The 26,862-nt window shown below is 41.0% G+C and overlaps 2 protein-coding genes across 3 annotated transcripts in view; one reads left to right on the top strand and one right to left on the bottom strand.

The window, feature by feature from the left end:
* SCAF8 (SR-related CTD associated factor 8) overlaps positions 1–26,862 on the top strand; it is a 100,977-nt gene that overhangs the window by 25,180 nt on the left and 48,935 nt on the right. For both annotated transcript variants that reach the window (XM_075554345.1, XM_075554344.1), the window contains 2 exons: positions 10,568–10,651; positions 16,045–16,089. In XM_075554345.1, the coding sequence (XP_075410460.1) occupies positions 10,568–10,651; positions 16,045–16,089 (129 nt within the window). The remainder of the gene's footprint in view (positions 1–10,567; positions 10,652–16,044; positions 16,090–26,862) is intronic.
* On the bottom strand, positions 1,034–1,403 carry LOC142452639 (large ribosomal subunit protein eL37). The gene has a single exon (XM_075553879.1). The coding sequence runs from the start codon at positions 1,354–1,356 to the stop codon at positions 1,063–1,065; it is 294 nt and encodes a 97-aa protein (XP_075409994.1). The 5' UTR covers positions 1,357–1,403; the 3' UTR covers positions 1,034–1,062.

Below are 26,862 nucleotides of genomic sequence, written 5' to 3'. Positions count from 1 at the left end.
CTGTAAATATATGCACATAGATCTGTTTCCCTACACTCATGTAAACAGATTTACTTATGTACATTTTTAAGAGAATTTTTCCTCAGATTTGCCTACTGTCTTAGATATTCTAACATTTCAGAATTTATATATACCATTTGATGTTTGTAGTTACACATGGTCTGGTTTTCCTTTTCTTTCCTATTTGTTTTCCTCAAAGACAAGTTTGAAATACTGTGTTCCAAAGTTTTCAGGCTGGTGCGTGTTTTAATATAAAATTGGAACTCTGGCGGCACAGTGAATTTAGCACCAGGTTGCCAATTGGAAAGCCAGCGTTGCTCCTAGGGAGAAAAATGGGACTTTTCTGTGTCACTACAGATTTACAGTCTTGGAATCCACTCGATGGCAGTGGCTGGTGTCTTTATTAAAACTCTGGTCTTGGAGTCGCCTCCAGAGTATGTAGTATCTCCTTTGGGCCTTTGCTCTTTAATGAAAGTGTGGCTACAGTTCACCTAAGGGGATAGTATTTAGGGTTGTAGTTTATGAAACTTTTTTTTTTAACAAAGAAATTTCTAAGTCTGAGGGAGAAAATTTTTGAATGGCAGTCTAAAGAGAAACCACAGAAAAGTCACTTTTGGTCCCATTATTTTAGAACATGCTTTTGCTCTTGTGGAACTTGACCTTGTTATTTCTAACATGACTCTTCTTGGATCGCATTTTGTGCTCCATCAGGTGCATCTGATGTCATTTGTTACATGCTTATATTTTCTGAGACTGTGTTCTATTCCAAACATAAAAATCAGGGAGATCATACAGTAGACAAGAGGAGAATGTATATGTTCATGAGAGGGGTGGCTGTAAGGGTGGGAATCAGCATTTTAGATCTAGGGATCTAGCACCTCAATGTGGACTTGTAATAAACTTTATTGGTTCTCGAGTATGAAAGTGCATGACTAATAGCATGCACTTACAAATGTCCATCAGTGAATCAATTCTATTTGTAATCATGCAATTTCTATTTTCAGTTTTTTTAAAATATTTTTAATACGAGAACATTTATTGCACAACTAAATGTTGAAATCCTTAAGATGAACTTGACGCTGCAACCGCTGCCCTCTTGGGTTTAGGAGTTGTTCCTTCACGGAATCCATGTCTGAATCTGCGGTAGACAATTTTTAGGTGTCTCATTCGACCAGTACCGGTGGTATTTCGTCTTTTAGCCTTGGCACTCCAGTTATACTTTCTCTTGCGCTTGGCTGGGTAGCCACACTTGCCACAGGTCGACTTCTGGAGATGGTAGGCCTTGGAGCCACAGCGGCGGCACAAGGTGTGCGTCTTATTGCGACGCTTTCCGAAGGATGACGTTCCCTTCGTCATCTCGCTTCTGCGGCCGAGACCAAAGAGACCGGAAGAGAAGGCACTTCCGCTCTTTTACTCTAAGAAGCTTCCGCCCAGCTATTTTCCGTTTTAAACTTGATTAAAAATTTTTTACTGTTAAAATTTAGTTTTGCCTTTGAATTATTAGTAGAAAATTCACAAAAATATTCACGAATATTTAAATCTATATGGACAAATTAGAAATGGAAACAGTGCTCATTACTTTGTGCAGTTTGTATTAGGTTTCAGTTGTTGACTAGAAACAGCCTACGGAAAAAAGCATACACTTGTTGCAACAATTGGCTTAAACAATTGTGAGGATGGCGCAGGGCTGGGTAATGCTCCGATCTGTTATCTGTGTGCTCACTGTGTCAGAATCTGCTTATTGGCCCCTCACAGCAGTTTTTATCGCCACATTTCGTCTCCATGAGGCAGGATCCAGCCCTGTAATTGGGCCCTTCGTGGGGCAGGCGCAAGTTGTTACCAGGGCTGTGCTCTCATTCAAGCTCAGGCTCTGCTGCTACATTCATTTGGGTTGTTGATTGAATTCTGGGGTTTTTGTTTTTGTTGTTACTGCCAGTTACTGGCCAGGGGTTGGGGGGACATGGTTCAGGGTAGTGGCCACTCTGTCACAAGAGCTCACCCTCAGTTCTTCTCTGTGTGACCTAGTCGGACCTGGCATGTTCTTCACAGTCAGCAGGAACTCTCCAGTCTTCATAGTTTGACATGGCCATGGCATCATGGGAGGGACTACCCCTTAGTCACAAGACCCTGCTCACATTCAGGATTACAGGCAGAAATCCCAGCATCTCGAGAAGCATCTTCGAATTCCGCCTCCCACAGTTAGCCAAACTGATGGTGTTTCTTCCAGTATTTTTTGTGTGCCCCAACTATTTATAACAAACATTTCCTCAATGCTTTATTACAGTTTTATAACCAACATTTATACACACACTCATTATATATTTTATTATGTCATAAAGGCATGCTATTTGCGTTCAAGCATATGTCATGTTCGCTTTCATCAGTTGCATTCTGACTCACGCGGAGGTTGAGCTCTGCCCCCGAGGGTTTCCAGGCATCTTCCAGAAGCTGCTTGCTGAGCCGCTCTTCTTACAAGACCCTCTCTGTACTTTTGGATTGTCAGTCTTGCAGCGAGTTGAGCACTTCCTCATGCCAGCCGGAAACCTTGTCTGTAAGACAGGGTTAGGACTTCATGGCATCCTGTGTAAAAGATTTTTGAAAAAGCCCTAGGAATGCCTAGAGTTACTTATCGAAATAAAATGATTGTAAACATTTTTGACTTTACAAAAAAATACATACTACGTTATATTCCTAGATTTATCTTGATTTTTACCTTAGAGTGATTTATAATTGGTAGGTTTAACAGCGATTGAAGAGATTTTAGAAATGCACCCAAAGCCATATATACTCTTGTAGTTTCAACTCTGATTCATGAATAAAAACAGTTGTATGTCCTTAAGGGGGGATAGAATGTTTTACACAACTGTTACCGTAAATGAAGTAATGACATTGCTCTTTCATAATTTGTTCACCGTGTGAGCACTAAGTAGCTTAGAGGATTTGCCTAATAAGAGTATTGTAGAGATAATGTGAATGTTAACATCTGACCTACTCTAGCTACACAAATCGGGTAATCAGAATCAGCAGCCCAAGCGTGGGTCAAATATGCCTCCATCCTCCAAACTTTTTTCCTTTTCTCACACCAGTTTCCGCCTCTCCCCCTGCCCGCCCCGGAATTCTTTGCTTTTCTGCTAGGAGGCCTGGTAGAGCATGACCAAGGGTAATGTAACCAAGAGGAATTACTGAAACCCAAATGAAGAGTGAACATGATAGTGGGACAAGAGGAAAGTAAAAGGAAATAGAGCAAAAGAGCTAGGAAGCAAAGGGCATTTATAGAGGTCTAAGTAAAGGCATATATATGTAAATATATTTATATATGAGGATGTGGAAATAGATCTATGTACATATATGTATAAGTTTAGTATTAAGGTAGCAGATGGACAATGGGCCTCTACTCAAGTACTCCCTCAATACAAGAATACTTTGTTCGGTTAAACTGGCATTTCATTGTGCTCACCTTCCCAACACAATCGATGAAGACAAAGCTGGTGAATAAGCAAATGTGGTGAAGAAAGCTGATGGTGCCCGGCTATTAAAAGATACAGCATCTGCGGTTTCAAAGGCTTGAAAAGGTAATCAAGCAGCCATCTAGCTCAGAAGCAACAAAGCCCACATGGAAGAAGCACACCAGCCTATGTGACCACGAGGTGTCGAAGGGATCAAGTATCAGGCATCATCAGAACAAAAAATCATTGTGAATGAGGGGGAATGTAGAGTGGAGACCCAAGGCCCATCTGTAGGCAATTGGACATCCCTTACGGAAGGGTCACAGGGAGGAGACGAGCCAGTTAAGGTCAGTATAGCAATAATGAAACATACAACTTTCCTCTAGTTCTTAAATGCTTCCTTGCCTCCACCTGCCCCACCCCCCAACTATCATGATCCCAATTCTACCTTACAAATCTGGCTAGACCAGAGGATGTACACTGGTATGGAAACAGGAAATCCAGGACGGATGATCCCTTTAGAACCAGTGGAGAGAGTGGCAATATGAGGAGGGTGGAGAGAGGGTGGGGGGAAAGGGGGAACCGATTACAAGGATCTACATATATCATTGCAATGGCCACACAGAACTCACAGATCATACTTCAGTAACGGGTACAAATAGAGTTCAGGAATGTTCAGGATGTAGTTCTTTAGTATAGGTACCCTTCTCTTTGGTTCTCCATCACTTAGCCACACAGCCCCTTGGTCTGGATCTTGTTTAGATAAATGTTACAAAGTTCATTTAACACCGTCAGTAAATCTTCAAAGGGCATGCTACTCTGACATAAGCCAGTTGGTATAAAATGAGCTATCTCAATCTGAAAATACTCTGTTCTAATTTTGAATCAGCAAACCTAGCTCCCCAATTAATCAGGCACCCCACTTCATAAGCAAGGCACACGTACACTTCGTCCCTGAAGCCACTCAGCTTTACTTAAACCAGCAGGTCACAACCCCTTTGAGGGTCGACTGACCCTTTCACAGCTTTGCCGAATTCGTGACAGTAGCAAAATTACAGTTATGAAGTAGTTACAAAAATAATGTTATGGTTGGGGGTCACCACAACATGAGGAACTGTATGAAAAGGTTGTGGCATTAGGAAGAATGAGAACCACTGACTGAAACCGTGAGGCTGGGAAGCCTGCTACACTGTCTTGTGTGCTGCTGCCCCTCCTCCTATACTTGTAGAGTCACAGTATCCTGGACTTGGGTGGAAAAGGTTCAGTGTGTAGGAAACTTGGGGTCCAAGGATGTGTCCCTCCTGGCCTTTCATTCTTGATGGTAGATGGTGCTTACTCCCTTTGTTTGAGATAGCTCATTTTATACCCATCAGGATGGCACACTGATGCACTCCCTTGTTAAGATTTTTCAAAATTTACCATCACAATTAACCCTGCTAATAACCACCCACAATTGAATCCGATAATCTTACGACCAGCATCTTCTCTAAGCTCGCTGTGCCAGGGGAAACTGACTTCATGGGCTTTAGAAGACCACGGCTAGAGGAGCTAAGGGGCTACTCTACACCAGTACTTCTAGGGGTGTTATTATTGAGAGATGTGCCATGCACGGCTGATGTTAGCAAAATTGGAATTAGAATATGACTGTCTTGAAAAATAATGACTTTTTCAAAGTAAAAGGCATGATATTTTCATGAAGATACAAGAGAGCTTTTATTGACTTATCTTCCCGTTCTAAACCTTTATTCCTCAAAGAGAACAGCTATTTCTTACTTCTCTAGTTTTGTTGGTTATTTTCAAAATCTTAAATATTTAAAATATTTATTGACCATTTGCAACTATAGATGAGATGAGACACTGGCTCCTCTGGGCTACCGCCTATTGTCATGCCTTGGAATTGGGTAGGAAACTCAAATTCTGCAGGATTCACTGCTTTCTCCTCGACTATCTTCTTTTGCAAGTACTATCATTTGTGATTTTTTTCCCCTTTACTGTCCGCTTCACTGTGCTTCTGTGTTAGAGAAACTGGTGGCATCTCTGTCCATTGATTCCTTCTCGCTCAGCCCACTCCTAGTTGTTTACCCCTCATGTAAATGCATTCCTTTACTGTGCCTTCAAGGGAGGAAAGCACCTTGTCAAGGCCCACAGACTCTGGAATTGAAAGCTTCACGGCTGGTGTGTTGACCCAGGGACTTGGGAGGGTCCTGATTGCTTTGGTGATTGGGGAGGTTTGATAGAGGCTATTTTGGTTGTTTTTTAAAAGAACGATGGACTTGGCTGGCCTCTGCTTCACTTACTCTAGAAGGCTTAAGAGTAATTTACCACTGAACAAGATGTTATGCAAACATGGTTCTCTGGAATGTGCCCGACAACGACCCGTTTTCAGGGACTTTCTGAGATCATAGTGAAAATTGCTTAAATTGAGAAAGAAGCAAACATATCTTAGGTGAAGGGTTTGCCTGAAATAACCATAAAACCAAACTAACTGCCATCAAGTTGACAGCAGCTCATAGGAGAGGGTAGGAACCACCCCTGTCAGTTCCCGAGATTTAACTCCTTACAGGAGTAGAAAGCCTGCTGTTTCTCCCTTGGAGTGGCTGATGTTTTTGAACTGCTGACTTTGTATTATGAAATACAATGTTTGTTCAATTTGGGGGGATGAGCCTGCTCAGTGTGTCCAGGGAGGGGGAGGCCATGAATATGTGCTCAAATGTACAGGTGGCCAGACTCCCCGGTGGCTGTTTTTCCACGTGTTTCTAGAACAGAGCTATGCCCATTTGCCTCCATATTGCCCGGGGCTGCTGTTGTGTTGGCGGAGGAGAGCAGAGTAGTTACCACCCACCGTACCCCTCGAGGTGGGATCAGTAAAGATCAACCTTAAAGATTTGTATTAGGGATGTTTGTGGTAGAGCAGCCCCCAACTACCGACATTTCTCAGTTTAGGGGCAAGTTGACTGTGCTTTAATGTTACTAGCACTTGATTTGATATGAAGAAATTACTTTCACATGTAAACATGTGCATTTGGTGTGGTGTCTATAGGTGGTAGTATATAAGGTGTAGTATACAGGATTTTGCGAGAGAAAATCAGAGTAATGTGTTGTCAGTGTAGGAATGCCTGGTACATCGTCATTGCTCTGATAGCATGACTTATAGAGAATATACCTTCCTTCAAAGAATAAGGAGTGAATAAATGTTTGGTTCATCTTTTTGTTTTGTTTACTTAGATAGCAATTGCCTATACCAAAGAGAAAAAAAGGTTTTAAGTTTAACAACGACCAACCTTTGCCGGGCTGATTTAGTGTGATCTAGGATCTTGAAATACAACTGGTTTACGAACCAAGTCTTGTTTCAATGTCGTTAATGAGAAAACTCTGTGGAGATTCAGAGATTTAGTAATATGTAATAAGATGAAAAGGTTGTGCTTCCCACCAAGGTTTTATGGACAAAGCTTAGGTTTGTCATTTTAATTATTTCCCGACAAATACCTGTTCTCTGTCAGGCATTCAGAAGCAAGAAAAGGAGAAGACCAGACAGGCAGGGTCTGTGCCCTTGGAGCTTCCTCTAGTTAGAGAACCCTTTGTCTGCGAAGGGCTTCTGGGCCATGAGCATATGACAAATACTGTGAGCCTGTGTGGTTGGCCGAATGGGAGCCTAAGCTCAGCTAGGCCATTTAGGGGCGGGCACATGGATGCATGGATGGATGGAAGGACGTGTATACACTTAGCAGGTTTGAGGACACCTATTGATAGGTACTCTCATGTTGGTTCTATCTCAGCAACCCTATGTACGACAGACAGAAATATTGCCCACTCCTGCCCGATCCTCCCAACATTCCTGCTATGCTTGAACCCATTGTTGCAGCCAGTGTGCCAGTCCATCTCCTTCAAGGTCTTCCTTTCTACACCCTCTATTTACCAAGCAGGATGTCCTTTTCCAGGGTCTGGTCTCTCCTGACATGTCCCACACAGAGAAGACAAATCCTGGCCATAACTTTTCCAACAGAAGATTTGTTCCTTCTCCTGACAGTTCACCGTGTAGTCACTGTTTAGTATACCAATACTGTAATTAAAATACATCAGTTTTTCATCTTCCATATTCACATTACTCAAATTTTCACTTGGCACATGAAGCCATTTAAATACCATGGTTTGGGTCAGCTCTATCCTAGTCCTCAAAGTGATATATTTACTTTTGAACTTTTAAAGAGGTCTTTAGCAGTAGATGTGCACAGCACAATACATTTGATTTCCTGCTTTTTCCATGGGCAGCAATTCTGGATCCAAGCAAAGTAAAACACGTGACAGCTTCAACCTTTTCTCCCTTTATTAAGACATGCTGCATGTTGGTCCAGCTGTGGAAATTGTTTTCTTTACATTGGGCTATAATGTGCACTTGAAGACAGTAGTCTTTGACCTTCATCATGAGTGCTTCCAGCCCTCTTGCATTTCAGCAAACAAGCCTGTGTCACGTGGACATCACAGAGTATTAAAGAGCCTCCCTCTTATTCTGATGCTGTTGTCTTGAGATAATCCCACACTTGGGTTATTTGCTCAGTATATAGATGATACAACCCTGATTCACATCTGCTCTGATTTTAAGCTAAATAGTACTCCCCCCTTTTTTATCTCACAATTTTCAGTGTTTCATTCTATTAAAAACTTTAAAATATTTTAATATATTGTTAATTGGGAATTAATACATATATCATGCCATAGTTCAGTCATGTCGAGCAGTATTGTACAATTGCTACCACAATCAGTTCCTAAACATTCTTTTTCTCCCTGGATTCCTTAACATCATCTCCCTTTTACACCAACCCCTAACCCTACCCCTAACCCCCTTATTCTACTTGCACAGAGGTTCATCAGTTCGGGGTTTCATATATCGAAAGACATAACACAACTTAAAGAGGGGGGAGCCCAGTGACAGTGACGTAACACCTTTCAGATAAACCATAATATTAACAAAAACAAAACAGAAAGATAGAAAATGTCGAAAACCAGATCAGGCAGCGTGCACATCAGAGGGGCAAATGAGCTGACAAAGTTCTAATTGTTCAAGTCAGGTTTATCCCTTTGCTCTTCTACGTTCATCTCCCCAGCAGTGGAGAGTCTCCAATACAGGTACCAAGCCTCATTGTAAAGCTCCTGTGGCTTGGTCATAGGGACGGGTCATGAAGCCTGGGAAGGTTGGCCTCAGACCCGGCAGGGCTTTGTATTTGCAAACTTTTATGTTTTCACAAAGAGTAGTTTAGCGGGTTGTGGTTGGGCTGCTAACCACAAGACCAGCAATTCAAATTTAGCAGTAGCTCTTACAGAGAAAGATGATGATTTCTGATTCTGTACAGATGGACAGCCTTAGAAACCCTCAGGACAGATGAACTCTGCCCTATGGGGTTTGTATGAGTCGGAATCAACTTGATGGCTGAGAGTTTCAGGGTTTTTTGTTTGTTTGTTTATTTCTATGAGAAGCTACCTGTGTACCTGGCATGCAGAACATGCTGTTGGGGTGTGTGTGTGTGTGTGTCGGGGGGGAGTGGATGGATTTGGCCTTTGTGCCTGTGTCTGTGGTTGTGGAAGAAGAGAAGAAACGGGAGAAATGGGGTAGATTCCAGAAATATTGAGGGATAAAATTCAGTTACATGGGTAGATTGCCGGGAATGTGGAACTAGGAACTGTCTAGAGGATTCCCTAAATTTCTAGTTGGTTATTTCCTGACTTTTCCCTTAAGTTGCTTTAAAGTTTGGTCTAGTTGGTTTTGCAGCATACAAAGCAAAGTTTAGTTTTCAGTCTTGTAGCCAGAAGCTTTTAGCATGATTGCTAAAATATTAGCATCTCTGAAAGTTTTGATCCGTTTTCATTAAAACTTTGTTAGTTGTTTTTGGTTTACCTCTTTTGTTTTCTCTAACAAACTTTCTAAGTAATTGATGAGGGGTTTTTGGCTTTCCAGTTCATATGAATGTTATGCTTAAACTATACCGTAGTCTATTAAATCAATGTATAGTCAGATTATGATAATAGTGAATATTGTGAGAAATTTCCAAAATGTGACACTCAGGAATGTAGTGAACACACGATATTGTAAGTTTTGGTGCCAATAGATTTGATTGCCACAGACCTTCCATATGAAAAGGTATATCTGTGTAGCACTGTCCACGAAGTAACCTGTAGCTGGGCGCCTTTCCCGCATCTCCCAGCCTCTCTTTTCAAGGTTCCTCCATGTGTCAGGCACTGCTTCCTTTTTCACTAATGCTTCATCAGCTGGATAGACAACATTTTGTTTTACCCCTTCACCCACTGATGGAAATATGGGTAGTTTTTTCTTCTTGGTTAATTATGAATAATGCAATAATGAACATTTGTGGACAGTTTAATGTGAGCATAGCTAGAGCCAGTGGTAAGTAAATCTGTTTAACTTTTTAGATATTGCCAGACTATTTTCCAAGGAAGTACAGCTTTACATTCTGTCCAACTCTATGAGGCTACCCATTTCTCTGAATCCTTACTAACCCTCGTTGTTATCTAGATTTTTATTATAACGATGTGAGGAAATGTAAAGTGGTATTCCCTTGTGGCTTGGATTTGCATTTCCCTGATGGCTAATTAGGGCTCTGGTGGTGTAATGGTCAAGTGTTGAGCCGCTGACCTGAAGGTCAGTACTTGGAAACCACCAGCTGCTCTGCAGGGAAAAAGAAGAGGCTTTCTACTCTTGTAAATAGTAGAAACTCAGAAGTCACAAGGACAGTTCTACCCTGTCCTGTAGGGTTGCTATGAGTTGGCATTGACTCAGTGGCAGTTAAGTTTTTTGTTTGTTTGTTTGGCTAATTAGCACTTGGAAAACACCAGCTGCTCTTCAGGAGAAAGCTGAGCCTTTCTGCTTCCATGAAGACTCACAGTCTCAGGAGCCCACAGAGACAGTCCTGTCTGGTCTTCCTTAGTTGCTAGGACTCAGAATTGACTCTGTGACAGTGTGTGGCTAAGGTTGGTGAGCTTCATTTTAAAAGGAAAAGCAGTACTGTGATTTCATGGAGAGGGTGAACATGAAACTGTTGGGACTTTCATGTCATTGCTTGGAGAGAATTAGTTTTGATGTGTTTCACCTTTTTCTTCTTTTTTTCTAGTTATATTCCCTGAATGACTACAAGCCACCTATTTCCAAAGCAAAAATGACCCAGATTACTAAGGCAGCCATCAAAGCTATCAAGGTGAGTAACACTTTCATCTTGTGTTTTCAAAAGAAAATGCTACCTTAGTATTTTGTAGAGGAGATAATTTTTATGGATTCTATGTCTCTTCCTCTCAGAGAAAGTGTGCTGCTTTGGGAAAAAAACAAAATAAATGTCACCTGCAAACCTTGCACTAGAGACACACAATTAACATTCAGAAACTGTGAAGCAGTGATTTGAAGCAGTCATGGACATTGTCAGTGTGATATATTGATATTTTTCTTATTGATTCTCATATAGGCTTGAGCATGGGTCATTGTATACATTGTATGTAGGCCATTTCCATTGTGGGAAGAGGCTTCAGACAATGAGCCAGTGTTATGATACAGAAGCTTTAAACTTCATGCCGACTCAATTGTGAATACTTTTGAATAGCTCAGGGAAAGGTTGGATCTTCTTTAGTAAATACACAGATGTACACAATTTTACACTAAAGAACCCTTTGAAGCTCGATTCTAGGTAACCTCAAGAGGTTCATATCCTCAAATCTAGAAAGTTTTCTACTTGAGCTGCCAATTTAGAGCTGTTAAAATTGGGAGTGAAGGACTACATAGTTCTTTTTTTAAAAAAAGTTTTATTGGCATCTAATTTACATATCATGCAATTTAATCATTCGTTCATTTTAATAAGAATTGTGCAGTTATCACAGTCCATTTCAGAATATTTTCTTCTTACTCATGCTCATGGCTGTTAGCTCCTCATTGTCCTTCCCCACTCCCACACACACGTCCTTTGCCTTGCCCCTAGGTAATTATTGATCCATTTACTGTCTCTATAGATTGGCATGTCCTGGAGTTCATATGCAGAAAGTCATACAAAACACAAAACAAGAAACAGAAACAGTAATGGGAAAACAAAACAAAAACCTCAGCTGAAAGAAAGAAAATATTAAAAACTGAACTAACTTTAAAATGGATCAGGAGGGAAATCGAATGAAAAGGTGTTACTATTTTAACTTCACATCGGCTCTAACAAGGCTGTTCACACTCCTGGACTATTACAGGGATTCACTTGAGGCTTAATCCATGTGGGGACCCTGCAAATGGATTTTGGGCTTCCACTGTCATCCATAGCCTTCGGCAAACGGAGTGTTTGGAATGTAAGGTTTTAATTCCATTTTCTTCTTTGGATTTGGGTTTTATTCTTTACAGTCTTTGGATCCCACAAGCTGGTATGCTTCTTCTGTGCATTTACTTAGTTGATACTTCACTTAGATGACTTCTTGTTTTAAGACAAGCCTTTAGGATCCTGAATGCTTTTCTTTCTGATAGCTGGGTGCCTCCCTATGCTTTGCTATAGCACCCATGCCTTCAGGACCCATGAGGGTGAGTACTGAGCAGGGCTATGTCATAGGAACGAATTGTTTTTAGGTTAAAGCTACAATGAAAGTTCAAGCCGAAAAGCCATTCAACTATCTATGCTTTTATGTCTCTGGTTCACTTTAGAGACATCACTTCACGATAGAGGACATGCTAGGGCTTCCTAAGGGGACATAGAGTAAATTCTATTGATAGTATCATTAATTTAGCCAGTGGTGTAGAATTTACAACACTTTTTGAGAAAAGGAAATTGTACTTGTATAGGCCAACTTTTCAGACTAGAATACATAAATTGACATGTACAGATTAACCACTTACATAACTGGACATTATTTATATGAACAATGAAGTTTAGGTCTAGATCAAAACTTTCACAGCATATGTGACTAGACATTATTTATACGAACAGTGAAGCTGGGGGATAGGACAAAACTAAGACAGAATCATGCTTGCCAGACAATATTATATGCTATAAAAAAAGCAAAGAGAGCATTAAAATAGTAAATATATTATAGTTCCCTGGTGGTGTTGTGATTACACACTGTGCTGCTAACTGCAAGGTAAGCAGTTTGAAACTACCAGCAACTTTGTGGGAGAAGACTGGGGTTTTATACTTCTATACAGAGTCAGTCTCAGGAACTCACAGAGGCAGTTGTATCCTGTCCTATAGAGCCGTGCTGAGTTGGCATTGTCTTGACAGCAGTGAGAAAAAAGGTTGTAACCACAGGCCATCATTCATTGGGTATCTTCAGAGCAAGAGCTCTGAACCCAAGTTCAACAGCTACCAATTTCATTACCGTGGATAGCGGTCATCTGCCTTTCCTCATACGAGGGTGTTAAGTCCAAGGGAGTAAGTCAGTTCCTTAAATCTGGTACAGGTAAGTTTCAGGTTAGCTTTGTGGGGTTTCCACTGAGTGTCAGTGAGTCTGAGTAGAACGTCCCCTGTGGGTTCTTGAGGCTGAAAATCTATACAGGAGCAAGTCGTTTCAGTTTTCTCCAAAGCAGCTATTGGGGTTGAACTGCCAACTTTTCAGGGCTATGAAACTGTTGGTTGTCTCTAAAATACCTAATGGTTAACATGCAGTGCCACCACATCTCCTCCCACAGGGTGTAATCTAACTCACTGCCATGGAATGCATTCCCACGCTCAGTGACTCCGTAGGACAGAGTAACCCTGCCCCTGTGGTTGCCTGACATGTTTAAACCTTTGCAGGAGTAGGAAGCCTGGTGGGTATAGGTACTGATGTTTCCATTCTTTTCAGATGTGGAAAGGGTCTAGGTGAGGTTAAATAATTAGTGTTAGAGTCAGTAGGGCTATTCACTATTGAATTTAATCCTTGAAGTCCCTAAATTAAGAGTCTAAGTCAGTGGTCCTCAACCCTCCTAATGCTGCAACCCTTTCATACAGTTCCTCATGTTGTGGTGACCCCCAGCCATAAGAGTATTTTAGTTGCTACTTCATAACTATAATTTTACTACTGTTGTGAATCGGGCGGCCCCTGTGAAAGGGTCATTCGACCCCCCCAAAGGGGTCGCAACCCACAGGTTGAGAACTGCTGGGCTAAATAGTTACTACACATTATAGTGTGATTTTTCTTTATTATTAATATTTAATTACATATTTTATATTTTACAGTAATACAACCATTACAGAAGCTTCAAGAACATATAGCACTATACATTCTTCCCTTAGTGCCACCAGTTGTTATCATTTTGCACTTTTGTTTTCATTTCATTTCACACTTTCTTTTGCTTGACTCATTTGGAAAGTAGTTCCGCAACTCCTAGACGATGGTGTCACATTTCTAAATATTTGATTTTGAATTTCCTAGTAACAAAAGCACTGTAAAAATGACAATCTAATGATAATATGTAATAATTTCACTTTGATATGGTACTTTTGTCTAATAGACAATCTGTAGCCCAATTTCACCTGCTCTCTTAGTATTGACTTTAGTAGTCCTGGGTTTTTCAAGATTGTTCAAGGATCACACATTACATTTATTGGTTATGTCGCCAAATCTGTTTTGCTTTATCCATCATTGATAGTTTTGAAAAGTTCAGAACAATTGTTTTGCAATACTGGATTATTTTAAATTGCACTTAGTACATATGTGAACTGAGATTTAACTGCCTTTAAAATGATATTTAAATGGTAAATAGTGCTTCATTTTACAGCAAGTTGAGGATTTTCTCATTGTTAAGAAATTACTTTAATAGGTCTTTTGAACATCACCTTTTTCAAAACCATATGGACCACCACTGTGGAAGGCAACTGATGTGAATTAAGTAAATTTTAATAGAAAGTTTAGGAAGCACCCGTACCTTGAATTACATATAGTAACTTCAGTTAAAAAGCATTATTATGAAGAGCTGGTATTTAAAAAATCACTTACTTTGTATTTATTTGAGCCTATTTCCATTGATTATAGCTATTGAAATGTTTGTAAGATACCTAATGACTTTACATGGTTTTTACCTTTTGTATTTGAGTGACTTAGACTACTGATGAAGTCATCCATTCCTTTATTGCAAAGTACATTTTCCCCCAAGAAAGCGCTTATTGTAGATTTGGGGAATGGCAAAATATAAGTACTGAGATTTTCCCACTTTTCCATTTTATAAATGATTTTGTTCAAGACCATTTGAGTGGTCTTGTATCTTTTCAGCCTAAAGGGGATTTTTAAAGCCTACTTCATGATTTTTAAAGATTAAATGGAAGCACAATTCTAGTGACTTTTTCAAAATCATTTTATTGGGGGCTCATACAACTTATCACAATCCATACATACTTTAATTGTGTAAAGCACATTAGTGTATTTGGTGCCTTCATCATTCTCAAAACATTTGCTTTCCACTTAATCCCCTGACATCAGCTCTTCATTTTTCCTACTTCCTTCCCGCCTCCCCCCCATGAACCCTTTGATAATTTATAAATTATTATTTTGTCATATCTTGCACTGTCTGAAGTCTCCCTTCACCCACTTTTCTGTTGTGCATCCTCCAGTGAGGAGGTTTTATGTAGATCCCTGTAATTGGTTCCCCTTTTCCACTCCACCCTCCCGGTATCACCACTCTCACCACTTCTAGTGACTTTTAAAAATAAATGTGCTCAGTAACCTATTGCCCTTGAAGTATTGAAATTTATTAGGCAATGTTCTCGATAGTTTTCTTAAATGTTCGTTTCTATTTTCTTCGTAATGTTAGGTTTTATGAAACTTAAAACTTTGTTTTCTCTTAGTTAATATAAGCAGAAATATAGAAAAGTTGAAATGTTCTGCATAGTAGACAAATTGCTAAGCATCTTCTTTTCCCCATTGCTAAGCTTCTATCTGTGCATTTGCTTCATTCTCCCATGTCATTTTGTCTCTACTGTGAGGGCATTGCATACCCCTACATCTTATCCCAGATAAAATGACCCGCAGCTCCCTGTCCAGGAGAAAGTACAGGGAGATGAATGAAGGTGACAGCTCTTTTGCAGACATTAGTTCGTGCAATTTCATTTTCTATTACCATCCTTGATTAGCTGATACAGGAAATGTATTCTTTTCCTGTCATGAAAGTAAGAATAAACATCCGTCAGTGAGTTCACAATTATTTTATCAACACGCTGTTTGTCACAGAATGCTCTAAGGTTGTCTGTGTTTAGTAACACATGTGGCCACACAGTTCATCTAACTATATCAAAGCTCCCTTTTTATCTGTCACCTATGCTCAAAGTAGATGCTTATGACAGTGAAGGACATGAATGTTTGTCACCGAATTCTTTAAAAATATATATATTTTTTATCATTTTATTGGGGGCTCTTACATAACAATCCATACATCCATTGTATCAAGCACATTTGTACATATGTTGCTACCACCCTTTTCAAAACATTTTATACTTGAGCCCTTGGCATCGGCTTTCCCCGTACCCCCCCCCCCCAATATCAAGTTCTTGATGAAAGTGGAAAGTTCTTTTGATGGACCTGTGAAACATATGCTTAGGAGGAAATTTCTACTCTTAATTGGACAGAATTTAAGACCATACTTGTCTTTTTTCTTTTTCAGTTTTATAAACATGTGGTACAGAGTGTTGAAAAATTCATTCAGAAAGTAAGTATATAATTTTCTATAAATATGCTAAACATATTATAATAGTAAATTAATGCCTTGTGATTGTCTTCTTTAAATCAGTGTTTAAGTTTAAATTATTTTGATAAGACTATTAAAAAGTGATTCCTGTTGTTTTGCTTTCTAATTGATACATAAAATGAAAACACCCTTTGGATAATTGTGAAAACAATGACTTTCTGCTAAGTAGTTTTGATAAATTGGTATAGCCACTTGATAAAAAGAGTGTCAGCTGATTTATTTTTGAATGAGATTATAAATACACATTGCTTATAGCTTTTAATGCAACATTACCATGCTATTTTAAGCTTCATGCCTAGGTTAGCACTTTTTGGTAAAACTTTTATTTTAAGATTAATGTACTACAGAGCCATACGGTTTTGCTTCTTCAGTTTCTTCTGGGACATCCTTTTCTTCTTTGCAGTCGCCTCTTCTGGGTTGGAGCTTTTTCAGTCAGGGTCATTTCATTGTGTCGGGGGAGCTCACATGCGGACCGATCGACTGTGAGCTCTGTAAGTCCAGTTGTGTATCTCGGGGACTTTGTTCACCTGAATGTGCTCATTGACTAGAGAATCCACTCTTAAAATGGACCCAAAGATTGGACCCTTTTGATTTTCATAATTTTATGGGTTTTTCTGGGTCAAGTGAAACATGAGTAGTGAAACATTTTAGTAGCTCACTCAGGCTGTTATGGGAAGAGGGAGAGGAGTGGGTCTTGGGAGAATTTGTGGTCATTCCAACACCTGTTCTTTTAGATACGTTGTGGATGGAATATTCTCCACAAGCATCTTGATAGATCCATTATTTCCCTTGTTGACAATCACTTTCTGTACACTAGCAGTTCCATTCACTAGGTGAAGCAGAGGAAGAGAAAATTGAAAAGCAGCTCTCTTTGTGTTCATGTATTAATGTTATTTGTAAACCAGATCCAGGGACCTCGATCGCAGTTCTGTCATTGTTCTTGTGACCAGAAGCCTGTTGGTGCCCTAGTTTTGACAGGAATACATAAGACTTACCCTTCCATACTGTCAATAATTTCGGGTTTATACTCAATGCATTTCATGTGCTTTGATGTAAGAATAATAGCATTTTGTGTCTTAATGGATGTGGAGCACCAAGAACTCAGCAGAGCGGCCCGGTTGTTGTGGAACAGATACTGTTGGCGAGAAAAGCAAGTACGAGCTAAAGGGAGGTTTCTGTGTCGTGGAACTCGCTGGCGAGGTCGTTTGTCTTGAAACAGTCTACTAAATTTGTGTGCCTTTGCTTTCTTCTTTCCCTGCTTGCAAGCCTAACTTTCTCCATACTTTATGCTCTATAAAACTGGGAGCCAACTAATTTAGGTGATTTGAGGCTGAGATTCCACAGTAAAATGCATCTTTCGATACATAAATCAATATAGGAAATGGGAATGCTCATGATTGGGAGCTTTCTTCCTTGTATAACATCCAGATGCCATTTTAAAAGGCTTTAATGTCTAAAGCACAGGAATCTTGGTGACAAGAGTTACATGCATAGTTGCTAATTAAAAAATCAGGCTCGAATCCACTGCTGCGATGGAGAAAAGACCCGTTGATCTGCTCGCAGAAAGAGGGCAGCCTTCTTTGGAAACCATTTTTGTTGTGCAGGTTCCCCCAGAGTCAGCAGTGATGCGATGCACAACAACAGTGATGTCTAAAGCACTTCTGCTTCAACTGTATTGGTCCTTGATAATGGAATTTACAAAAGATCTTGTTGAAATCCAGGTTCTGCTTCACTGACGCTAGGGAGGGACCTGGGATTTCGCATTCGCTTAGGAGTAGTAGGGCTTGTGAAAATGGTGTGGTCGTGCCCTGTGAACCCCTCCCGCTTCACAAAGGGAGGGCAAGAGGCACAGTCCACCTTAGCCCAAGACTGAGCTGGAGAGTGGTCAGGCTTCCACCTTCCAAACGTGTTCGCCGTTTCTGGTGCTCTTTACTTCTTTGTTGGGTGTCTCATTCCTTGTTGTGGTCACACAAAACTCACAGACTATACTCAAAGTTAGGAGCTTATCAGGAAAGTTCCGAAGTTAAAGATCAGAATCAGAACTGCTTAGGTTGCAGTTCTTGGGTCCAGACAACCGTGGGCTTACCTCTCTGGCTGTCAGCCTCTCAACCACATGGCCACTTGACCTCTGCCCCATTTGGACTTTTTTACAAAGATCTTTTAATTAATCTCTGCTGATGAGTGCTTAAAGGTCACGCAGCTCACCAAAATTCTAAGCCCGAAGGCACTCAGCCCCATAACTTCCTGCCTGGGCTGGCAAACGAAGCTCCTCCATTACAGAACTGGAGGCAGCCCACACTGCAAATGTGTCTTCTGACTCTTTCTTGATGGTGGTGAGATCTCTGCTCTGAGAAGGCTCATTTTAAACCCAATGGAATGACAAAACTGGCCAGTCTTCACCTTTGAGATGTGTAACACTATTTGGGTGGTCCCACCCGACATGGGTGCCACATAACTCAATTCATAATTAGCAAGCTAGTCAGCCCCCTTGGGAGGTCACGCACACCACACATTTGGTGGGAGTCAAACACAATAATAGCTAGAAGAGCCATCTTGAGTAATTTTCCTCACTACAGGGATCTAAAGAATAAACATGAATTTATGGACTTAATATTTTTTTAACGGATTTGCTCTTTGGATGAGGTAGTTCAAACACGATTGCAGGAAACCTCGGGAGCAACGTACCTCTATGAAATACGAGAAGGGCTTCAAAAAGTTAGTGGAAAAATGGAATGAAAAGATAATGGAATTTTCCCACAAACTTTTTGAAGCCCTCTCTCAATGAAGTCGTTGGTATTTTTCTCCGCTGTTGTGATAGGTATGCCGTGATACCTCGTGGTGGTTTTAATGCACAGTTCTGTATGTGTTTCCTGATGAAGGCTTTTGTCTGACGGGCATTTTTTTGGCAATCCCTGTCCACATTCTGTGTTTTCAACCCACAGTGGGTTGTTTTTTTCCCCAGAATAAAGATTTTTGTTTAATTTTGCTGAGGCTCAAATTAGTGTATTATTGTAATACTAGCAGAAATCTTTAGAGGGGCTGTGGGGGCTTTTTAGTGGGTTATGTGTTGGCCTACTAACCACAAGGTAAATAGTTTGAAACCATTAGCAGCTGGTCCTTGGGAGAAAAAGATGAGATTCTGCTCTTCTGTAAAGACTTGCAGTCTCAGAAGCCCACAGAAGCGGTTCTGCTGTCCTACAGGATCGAAATAAAATGAGTTAATGCTGACTTGATGGCAATGAGTTTGCTTTTGAGCAGAAACGTTTGATTTCCTCATTTCCCTTCTTTCAGAAAGGTGTGTGTGTGTGTGTGTGTGTGTGTGTAGGGGGTTGGGCGGGGGATACATGAGGACAACAGGTTTAAATAAACATAAGTGGAGCATCACTAGCTGGGCCAAGCTCTGCTCCATCTGCTGGTGCTCTGCTCCACGACCTGGAGCTGGTTATGTGGACACAGCACCTCAAAATCGCTGGCTTAAATATTGTTTATAGTAAGGCATTATTATCTAAGCAAACGTGAGGAACTGCATTCATGAGTTTATCAGTGAAACTTGTTAGAACCAGACCTTCATGGGCCTGCTTTTACTGGGACTTGGAAGTTTTCCACTATTGTCAGAATGCAGTGTTACTAGACTTGCTCATTTTAGTGGAAAATATTTACGGTTTCCTTCTCAGTGTTCCTGCTTACACCTGGCTTTTGCAGGTTTACTGTATGTAGATTTTCAATCTTAGGTATTTAGTATGCAAATTTTGATCGAATAAGCATACTTAGAATAATTTGAAGTATTATAATTTTTGTTATTCACCTCGACAGGACAGGAGAACTTACTCATCTTTTATATATACTTTGCATATTATAAGCAAATAGCCCTACTGAAGAGAAGCCTGGATGTTACTTGATGATTTCATGTTGTAACTGTGAAAGTTATAGATAGCTACTGAGTGATGGTGATAAACCAGAAATTAAATTGATAGTCAAGATAATTTCTTATCTTAAATACAAAACAAAAAGGAAAAAATAAAAGCCTTCACTGCTATCAAGTCAATTTATACTCATAGTGACCCTGTAGGACAGAGTAGAACTGCCCCTATGGGTTTCTGAGACGGTAACTCTCTGAAGGAGCAGAGAGCCTCATCTTCCGCCATAAGAGCTACTGGTGGTTTAAAACGGCTGACTTTGTGGGGAGCACCCAGCTTGTATCCATTATTGCATCAGAGCTTTTTTCCTGTACACCCTGAAAACCCTTTGACAAAGTACTCTGGCATTTAATTGATTTTGTCACCAATAAATTATGCTCTTTGTAGCCCACCTTTCTGAGACTGGCAAAGACCAAAGGAAGAAACTTGAGGCTACGCTATATTTTAGAGTGTCTATTTGGATCAACTAACCCTGTGTGTCTCTCACCAGTTCATTATAAATCACTTATTACCCAAACCTACTACTGTAGTTGATTCTGACTCATAGTGACCCTCTTATAAAAATTCTGAGATTTTAAATCTTTATAGGAGCAGACAGCTCCATATTTCTCCCAAGAAATAGTTAGTTGATGGGTTTGAACTGCGAACCTTATACTTAGCAGCCCAGTGGATAACCCACAACGCCACGAGGGCTCCTTGACAGCTCGCACCCTTCCCTACCGATTTACCTTTTAAAAATATGTCATATGTATCTCTAGCTGTTAAGAAGAATGCACCTGCGTGGGTTTCCTTTCTGTAGGGACTGTTTCTAGGAGTGGAATTTCTGGTCTGTAGTATGTATGGTTCTTTACCTTGCCTAGTTAGGACCCCGCTAGTTTCCTAACACAGTGATTGTGCACCCCCACCTAGCAGTGCTCACGTTAGTGCTGCTCGCTTTCTTGCTGTGCTTGGCATGTTAGATTTTAATTTCCTAATATGGTGTGTGTTGGCTTCAAGGTTATTTAAAAAAGAAAAACATTAGAACATCACTTTCGATCAGTTCAATTCCAGCTTTAAGCTATGTGATGTTCAGTCTAGAATCACTTTCCAAATCACAAATCAAAAGTAGAACCAAAAGTACAAAAGCAAAATACATGTTGCTTTCTGCTTTAAGATTTAGTATTATGCCATCAAGATTCAGCTGTGCTTAGTAACGAAGCTGCGTGGTCCGTGTGGAGTTGACCAGGTTTGTTTCACTTGGAGCAGAGGGAGGCCACGCTGCCTCTTTACTGCAGTCTGTTGTTTTAATAAGTGGGTGACTGATCCAAGACCTCTTTCATCTGGGGCCTGTTTGCCCCAGGGCGTGAATTTTTAAATGCTGCCTATGGATTTTTGATAAATCTTTTTTATTTAGGCTTACTTATACATAAAGCTTTAATATATGATAAAGAGAGGTCACAAATCATTGTAGGAGCAAAGTGATGTGTAATAAGTGGTGCTTTGGTCAAACTATATTTGTATCATAGGTAAATTTCAGATCAGTAGCAGTTATATGTAAAAATGAAATTGATAGAGCCTACAGGAAAATTAAAAACATTTATAACTAATAATTGGGGGGGTGACACCATGGAAGTCATAGAAACCAAATCTTTTTTTTAAATCAAATACTTTCATCGGGGGAAAAATAAATAAATAAATAAATACTTTTATTGGGGGGCTCTTACATCTCATCACAATCCATACATTCATCCATTGTGTCAAGCACACTTGCACACATGCTGCCATCATCATTTTCAAAGCATTCTGTTCCCACTTGAGCTCCTGAAATCAGCTCCCCATTTCTTCCCCCTTCTTCCTCACAAATCCTTGATAAGTTATAGATTATTATTTTCATGTCTAATATCGTTCTTCGTCACCCCCCTCCCACTTTTCTGTTGTTTGTCCCCCTGGGAGGGGGTTATATGTCGATCCTTGTGTTCGATTCCCCCTCCCCCCACTTTCCCCTAATCCTCCAGGTATCTCTCTCATTGTTGACCGTTGGGGGTTTATCAATCCTGGATTCCCTTTGTGTGGGCTCTTACTTGTAGCAGTGTGCATGCTCTGGTCTAATCTGATTTGTAAGGTAGAATTGAGGTTATGATAGTTGTGGGGAGGAAGCATTAAAGAACTAGAGGAAAGTTGTGTGTTTCATCGGTGCTATACTGCACCCTGACTGGCTCATCCCTTCCCTGTGACCCCTCTGTGAGGGGATGTCCAATTGTCTACAGATGGACATTGGTTCTCCACTCCATGTGCCCCCCTTCCCCATTCACCTTGGGTTTGGTTTTATTCTGAGTCTTAGATGCCTGACCCCTGATCCCGTTGACACCTCGTGATCACACAGGCTGGTGTGCTTCTTCCATGTGACTTTTGTTGCTTCTCAGCTACATGGCCGCTTGTTTATCTTCAAGCCTTTAAGACCCCAGACGCTTGATCTTTTGATGCCGGGCACCATTAGCTTTCTTCACCACATTTGCTTATTGCACCCATTTTTTCTTCAATGATCCTGTAGGGAAGGTGAGCATCACAGAATGCCAAGTTATTTAGAACAAAGCGTTCCTGTATTGAGGAATACTTGAGTCGAGGCCCAATGTCCATCTGCAACCTTAATTCTTAACACATAGATATGAGTACATAGTTCTAGTTCCCTCTCGTAGTATATATTTATATATGTACATGCCTGTATTTAGATCTCTATAAATATCCCTTGCCTCCTGGTCCTGGTTCTTTCCTCTATTTCCTTTTACTTTCCTTTTGTCCCATCATCATGCTTGGCTTTCATTTGGGTTTCGTAATTCCTCAGTGCTACATTGCCCTTGATGAAGCTCCACTAGGCATCATACCTCCCTTCTTTCCATTGATTTTAGTTTTCTTGTTCCCTTGTCCCTGGGTTGGTTCCCCTCCCCGCCCCCCACCTACCTTTTGCCCACTTCCCCTTCTCCTGTGCCCCCCCAAACCATTGGTTCTGTTCTTTTTACTCTCCCAATTATTTATCCCACCTATCTTATCTAGATAGACATGCAGATACATTAATAAGCGCAAAAAACCAGGCAAAGACAAATGAAGCAATAAAGGAAGTCAAGACCAACAAAACAAATAACAACAACAACAACAAAAACAAAAAGCCATCAACAACAATGGAAAAGCTTATAAATAGTTCAAGGTCTGTTTGTTGGTCTTTACGTGTTTTCCGGTGAGTCTGATGGCGTGTCACACTTTGTATCCAAAATCTATTTTTGGTATTTCCCCGGGGATTTCATCACTTTGCTCCCCTTGCTGCTCTGTTGCATGCCCTTAGTGTTCCACCCCAGTGTGCTGGGGTCAGATTGTGCAAAATTCCCACATTGTCTTCATTGTTGTCCCTCGCAGCGCTGTCTATGGCTTAGTGAGGGATGTCATGTCTCATGGTTGGGCCAGCCCTATGGTCTTCTCTGTGCGTCCTCTGTCCTCGTCTGCTCTGAGCAGGAATATCGTCCTCAGGGTCTGGTGGGCCAGGATGTCCTCCACTCCCTCTCCATCCTTTTTCGTTTCTCCCGTGTGCTCTAATTAGATATGTCCCTCTCCCCAAGCAATAGTCCCAGTGCTGTCCTCTGAAGTGTATTCTTCTGAGGGTGTGTGTGTGTGTCCACATAATTGGGATTGGGACCAGCCCCACAGATAGCTCTCGATTGGCTCCTTGGTACATGCTGGTATGTTAGTCACGTCTTGGCACATCTGGTTGAAGCTTGGTCTCTCTCTACCTCTCCTAAGGAGATATGAACAATACCCTCCCCTTGGGGGTTAGTGCCCTCTTCTCCTCCCCCCGCCCCCATACCCATTTCTTTTTGTTTTTCTTCTCCTCCTGTTTAGTTGGCTTCTGTATGTATCCCTGGATTGGGTTTGGCCCCTGCTATAGTTCCTGAACCTCACCCCAGCAATGTATGTACACAGCAGCTTTCCCCCTATGTCCCAATTTTTTTTAAGCTTACCTTAGTGGACTCCTGTTGTACTTGTCCTTTTGTGCTTGGCTTACTTCACTTAGCACGATTTCCTCCAGTCCTTCCCATGCAGCAATATGCTTCATGTATTCATCGTGGCTTTTTAGGGATGCCTAATACTCCCACTGTGTGTAAGTACCACAGTTTATTTTATATCGTTTTATTAGGGGCTCATACAACTCTTATCACAATCTATACATACATCAATTGTGTCAAGCACAGTTGTACATTCATTGCCCTCATCATTCTCAAAACATTTGCTCTCCATCTAAGCTCCTGGCATCAGCTCCTCATTTTCCCCCTCTTTCCCCCCTCTCTCATAAACACTTGATAATTTATAAATTATTATTTTGTCATATCTTGCCATGTCCGACATCTCCCTTCACCCACTTTTCTGTTGTCCATCCCCCAGGGAGGAGATTATATGTAGATCCTTGTAATTGGTTCCCCTTTTCCGCCCCACCCTCCCTCCATCTTCCCAGTATCACTGCTCACAACACTGGTTCTGAAGGGATCATCCACCCTGGATTCCCTGTGTTTCCAGTTCCTATCTGTACCAGTGTACATCCTCTGGTCTAGCCATATTTATAAGGTAGAATTGGGATCACGATAGTGGTGGTGGGAGAGGCAAGTATTTAGGAACTAGGGGAAAGTTATATGTTTCATTGTTGCTACATCATTACCATGGCTGGCTTGTCTCCTCCCTGAGACCCTCTGTAAGGGGATGTTCACTGGCCTACAAATGGACTTTGGGTCTCTACTCCACACTCCCCCCCCCCCTCCTTCATTCGCAATGATAGGATTTTTTGTTCTGATGATGCCTGATACCTGATACCTTCGGCACCTCATGATCATGCAGGCTGGTGTGCTTCTTGTTGCTTCTGAGCTAGATGGCCGCTTGTTTACCTTCAAGCCTTTAAGACCCCAGACTCTATATCTTTTGATAGCCGGGCACCATCAACTTTCTTCGCCACATTTGCTTATTCACTTGCTTTGTGTTCAGCAATTGTGTTAGGAAGGTGAGCATCATAGAATGCCAATTTAATAGAAGAAAAGTATTCTTGCATTGAGGGAGTACTTGAGTAGAGGTCCAATGTCCTTCTGCTACCTTAATACTAACCTATAAATATATGCACATAGATCTATTTCCCCATCCTCGTAAATAAATATATTTGCATATGTACATGTCTTTATTTAGACCCTTATAAATGCCCTTTGCTTCCTAGCTCTTTCCTCTATTCCTTTTGTCCCACTATCATGTTCAGTCTTCATTTGGGTTTCAGTAATTCCTCCTGGTTATATTACCCTTGATCACACCCTACTCACCACCGTTTGGGTCATTTGTTGTTCCCTTGTCCCTGGGTTTGTTAACACCACTACCTTTCCCTCCACCTCCCCCTCTCCCATGTCCTCTCTGGAACTGTCAGTCCTTTTGTTTTCTCCTCCAGATTGTTCATCTAGCCTATCTTATTTATACAGACCTGTGGAGACAGTAACATGCACAAAAACAAGACAGAGCAAAACCAAGCAACAATATACAGCAAAACAACAACAACAAACCAATGACCAAAAAAACAAACCACAACAAGAAAGAAAAGCTTGTAATTAGTTCAGGACTGTTTGTTAGCCTTTAGGAGTGTTTTCCAGTCCAGTCTTTTGGGGCACCACGCCCTGGCCCCAAGTCCACCTTCGGCATTCCCTGGGGACCTCGCCGCTCCATTCCCTAGCTGTTCTGTTGCACCCCCCTTAGTGTTTTGCCTTTGTGTGGCAGGATCAGATTGGGCGCAATTCCCACACTGTGTCTCTGGTGTTGTCCCCTGTCGGCTGCGGGTCAGTGAGAGACATCATGCCTCATAGTGGGACTGGCCATGTGGTCTTCTCTGTAGTACCACAGTTTTTTGATCCATTCATCTGTTGATGGAAATTTGGGTTGTTTCCAACTCCTTGCAGTTGTGAACTTTGCCGTGATGAACCTTGGAGCACAGATGTCTGGCTGTGGTTTATTTCTTGCCTCTTGTGGTTATATGCCCAGTAGGGGGATTGCTGGGTCATATGGTAGCTCAATTTCCATCTGTTATAGATAGCGCCAAATGATTTCCATAATGGCTGTACATACCTACAGGTCCACCAGCAATGGATCAGATATGTCCAACAACCCCTCCAACACTTGTTACTTTCAGATTTTTTTGAGTAGGGCCATCTTTGAGGGTGTTAGGTAGTGTCTCATAGGTGTTTTAATTTGCTTTTCTCGTATGAGTAACAATCTATAATATTTTCTTATATGTTTATTGGCTGTTCGGATTGCTGCCCCTGTGAAACTTCAGTTCGGGTCCTTTGCCCACCTCCTCAGTGGGCAGTTAGTCTTTTTCTTGCAAAGTACTGTAGATTTTAGTAATACTGCCTTTGTCTGATGTGTCATTGCTAAAGGTGTTTTCCCAGTCTGTGGGCTCTCTTAATGCTATCTTGGTGAATTCTTTTGATGTACACAGGTGTTGTCAACTTGTGACTCCTCTGTATTTGTATCCTTCCCTATTTCTGATAGCTTATGTATTCCCTTTGCCAAGGTTTTCAGTTTTGTTCCATTTCCCTCAGTAAGGACCCTAATAGTTTGGGGTTTTACCTCAAGGTCTGTGATCTACCTTGAGGTTATTCTTGTGCAGGGAGTGAGGTAAGGGTCTTGGTTCATTTTTCTGCAGGTAGGTATCCATTTTTTTTCCAGCACCACTTGTTGAAGAGGCCATTTGCTTCCCATTTGACAGTTTTTGGGTCCTTATAAAAAATCAGTTGTCTGTATGCTGATTTTTTTATTTCTGGGTTTTCTG

Source organism: Tenrec ecaudatus, chromosome 7, assembly GCF_050624435.1.
Source record: "Tenrec ecaudatus isolate mTenEca1 chromosome 7, mTenEca1.hap1, whole genome shotgun sequence".
Lineage (NCBI taxonomy): Eukaryota > Metazoa > Chordata > Mammalia > Afrosoricida > Tenrecidae > Tenrec > Tenrec ecaudatus.
The sequence above is the reverse complement of the archived record's forward strand: the minus strand, read 5'-3'. Positions and strand labels throughout refer to the sequence as shown.